Genomic DNA, 3,776 nt, shown 5'->3' on the forward strand with positions numbered 1-3,776 from the left:
CAGTAGTCACCTAAGATAATTCCCTTCCTTGGATATTAATTCCTGCTGGTCCATAAAAGTGCATCCAGGTCTGTTGTGCCTCTTCTGATCTTAGGAACACATGTGAACTTGTTTCCTCATGAGGAGTCTGGCAACAACTACACCTGGATGCAAACTGATAACCCCATCTTTTTAAAGTGTCATCAAGAGGTAGTTTGGCTTGCCATAGTCTCCACACAAAGAAACTCATCTTGATAGGTAATTTCCTCAACCACATATGCTCATATATCTTCCTAGGTTCCTTCTTCTATCTAATAATATGAAAAGTAGAACTTACAGAGAAATTCCCTCTAGAATCTTTTTTTCAATAAGCTTTGTCCAACTCCTCCCCTCCAGTAGGTGGTTTTACCAGTTTGATAATTTGATTAGCCAATCCTGCCGGTTGAATCTCTCCAAGTTTCTCTTCTTTCCATCTTCTTTCCTCCTGAACATCTTTTACCAGTACCACAGTCAAATCACATTGAAAACTTGGTAGCACTCTGTGTAGTAATGCTCCTAAGCCAGACCAGTTGTCTAGCCAAAAATAAGAATTGCCATTCTTAAGTTGCCACCAAATTTCTTGCTCAACATCATCTCTACATTGAAGCATCTTTTTCCATACATAAGTACCCCATTTCCACTGAGCTAAAATAGTATTGACTTTCTTCAAATACTTATTACTTATGTAAGTCCTCCACAGCGATTGTTTAGTTCTAAAATTCCATCATAACTTTGCAAACAAAGCTATGGACATATCCTGGATGCATCTAAAACCCATTCCACCCTCTTCTGTAGGATAACAGAGTGTAGTCCAGTTTGTCCAATGCTTACTAGAGTTCCCCACGGAGTTACACTAGAAAAACTTAGCCAATAATCTATGAATTTGAGCAAATACTCCTGAAGGTGGGTCACATGCTGACAATAAGTGTATTGGCATGCTCTGAAAGACATGCTTAACCAGAGTAGTGCTTCCCCCTATAGGTAAAAGTTTGCCTGTCCATAAGCTTAGCCTTCTCTGTATCTTTTCAATGATCTCCTTAAAGTGACAAATCCTCCTCCTGCCATAGTATATTGGTACTCCTAGATAAGTAAAAGGTAAATCTTTTCTAGGAATACTTGTCTTCTCAACCACATCGTTGGCCACTGTCTGTGATACAGAGTGATGTAAGTATAAAACACTCTTATCTTTATTGATTTTTTGGCGACTAATCTTCTCATAATCAGTCAAAGTTTCCATGATCATCTGCAAAGTATCAGATTGTCTTTGATGTAAAGATGATAGTATCATCAGCATATGACAAGAGATTGATATATGCCCTTGGCATACATTCATCAGCAATAGTGAACAAAGTAGGTGATAAAGGATCCCCTTGCTTTACACCTCTAGAAGATTTAAAGAAACCTTGGGCTTGCCCATTTATCAATATTGAGTACCAGTTATTAGAGATGATTCTGTACACCATGTCAATAAGTCACTCTCCAAAGCCCATTTGTCTAAGCACTTTTGTTAGGAACAGTCAAGATACCCTGTCATAAGCCTTTGCCATATCCAGTTTAATAACTGTGTTGGTAGGTTTACGCCTAATTCTGATATCATGTTCAATTTCCTGAACAAGGAAAATATTTTCCACAATGCTCCTTCCTTTGACAAAACCTGTCTGCTGAGGTGAGATAATATTTGGTAACAACTTTACCAATCTCTCATGAATAATCCTGGAGAAAACTTTGCTAATGAAGTTACTCAAGCTTATAGGCCTCAAATATGAAAATGCAAGCACTTCATTCTTCTTAGGTAATGACACTAAATTAGTGCAAGTAATGTATCTAGGAAGTTCATGCACATAGAAACAAAAAATGCACCATATTGATGACATCTTTTGAAATAATATCCCAAGCTGCCTGAAAGAACTTCCAGTGTACCCATTAGGACCACCTGCACTATTAGCATTAAGCCCAAACACTGTCTTCCTGCTCTATTCTTCTTCAGGAAATTCACTAATCTCACTATTTTGATCTGCTGATACCAGATTTGGAATATTATTCAACAATTCAAAATTAGTAGCCTCTCCTTCTGCAGTGAATTACTGCTTAAAGAAATTAACAGCTTCATCTACAATTTCCTCTTCACTTTCTAACCACACTCCATTCTGATTCTGAATCCTTTTAATTTACAGCTTCTTTCTTTTGCCTTGGACATGAGCGTGAAAAAAAGTAGTATTTCTGTCTCCATCCATGAACCATTGCATTCCCGACTTCTGCTTCCAAAACTGCTCCTCTACTGCATAGAATTTGATAAGTTCAGCTTGCACCCTTTGTAACCTCTCTCTATTGGCCCCAGAAGGATTTTCCTCAAATTCCTGTTCATGAACTTCAACTACCTCTTCTAAAGTGTCAATCTATCTGAAAATATCACCATAAGTATCTTTGCTCCATTTGGACAAAATCTTGCTCAACTTCTTCAATTTATTATGAAAAATGTAAAAAGGATCTGACCTATGAAAACCTGACCAAATTATCCTTCACCACATCTAGAAAAGTAGGATGCTTAATCCAGAAATTCAAAAACCTGAATGACTTTTTGATTACCCTGCTCTCCTCCTTACAATTTATCAGCAAAGGTGAATAATCTGATCCCTGCTTAATGAGGTGCTCCACTTCAATGTTTGGGTACATATCCTGCAATCCCTGATTAGCTAAACATTTGTCTAGCCTCTTAAAAATGCATTGCTCATCTGATCTACCATTCCACCATGTGTACATACTACCTTTAAACCCCAAATTTGTAAGCTGACACATATTAATACACTGATTGAAATCCTCCACTTCCACAAAAGGCATCTCTAACTCTCTAAATTTCTCTATTTCATCCATTAGAACATTAAAATCACCCCTAACTAACCAAGGTAAGTTAATAATATTTGAAATATGAAGAAGATCATTCCATAGAGTAACTTTAGTTGCCCTATCTGTGTTGGCATATACTATAGAAATTACCAATTCTTGACCTCCAATCACTTTTGTAAGTTTCAGGGAGGGCAACTGCTCTGTATCCATTTGGGTCTCCACCTGGTAATCATCACCTACAAATACCCAAATGTTTCCATTACTATTATGCCATGCATTTTACATTCCCACCCATAATTTGTACATCTCAATATGTCTTTGATGCTGAAATGGTTCCATTAAAGCAATAAAATTGAACTTTTTCTGTATGTTTAACATCACAATTCTTTCAAAAGCTTGTTGAGTATTAACAGATCTAATGTTCCATATTAGTGCGCACCATTCATTGGGAAACCTTGGATTTTGATGTTGTTTTCTTTGTTTGTATACCTCCAACCCCTGTTGGCGGTACACTTTTACCTCTGATTGCTTTTTTGCTGTTCTGCTTCTTGTTGTTTGCAACTTGCTTTGGTGGTATATCTCCTGTGATCATAGCTTTGTGCATGATTTGTGCTATGTTGTCTACATCTAAATCATTATCATCATCACCAATTTCAATTTCTTTGGTTGATATATGTTCTAATTGCTGTTATCCCTCATGCTCGAAGTTTTTTGCTGTCAACTGAGCATTCTTCATTCGACTATCCTCCATAATAGTACTAGATTTACTCTTGTTATCCCCCATATTAACATTCCTGTTTTCATCCACAACTTCTCTAACTTGTCTATTGTCCACCTGTTGATCCCCATTTTCTCTTTTATCCACCTCTGAGGATGAAAGACTATCATCTAGTTCTTGGATCCCCTTTCCTACC

The 3,776-nt window shown here is 37.1% G+C and overlaps 1 protein-coding gene across 1 annotated transcript; it reads right to left on the reverse strand.

Annotated features, from left to right (window-relative positions):
* Nucleotides 1-871: 871 nt before the first annotated feature.
* Nucleotides 872-3,466, reverse strand: LOC132054185 (uncharacterized). The gene is made up of 5 exons (XM_059446235.1): nucleotides 3,352-3,466; nucleotides 2,527-3,098; nucleotides 2,191-2,414; nucleotides 1,545-1,842; nucleotides 872-1,261 (listed from the first exon to the last, which is right to left on the reverse strand). Exons 1-5 carry the CDS (start codon nucleotides 3,464-3,466, stop codon nucleotides 872-874), a joined length of 1,599 nt encoding a protein of 532 aa, XP_059302218.1.
* Nucleotides 3,467-3,776: the final 310 nt, after the last annotated feature.

Source organism: Lycium ferocissimum, chromosome 4, assembly GCF_029784015.1.
Source record: "Lycium ferocissimum isolate CSIRO_LF1 chromosome 4, AGI_CSIRO_Lferr_CH_V1, whole genome shotgun sequence".
Classification (NCBI taxonomy): Eukaryota; Viridiplantae; Streptophyta; class Magnoliopsida; order Solanales; family Solanaceae; genus Lycium; species Lycium ferocissimum.

Coding starts and splice junctions, on each gene's coding strand:
- LOC132054185 (XM_059446235.1), bottom strand. CDS start 3,466: ATGCACAAAGCTATGATCACAGGAGATATACCACCAAAGCAAGTTGCA. Junction 3,099..3,351: donor ACCGCCAACAGGGGTTGGAG/GTATACAAACAA, acceptor GGGTATTTGTAG/GTGATGATTACCAGGTGGAG. Junction 1,843..2,190: donor CAAGGCAAAAGAAAGAAGCT/GTAAATTAAAAG, acceptor TGAACTTCCTAG/ATACATTACTTGCACTAATT.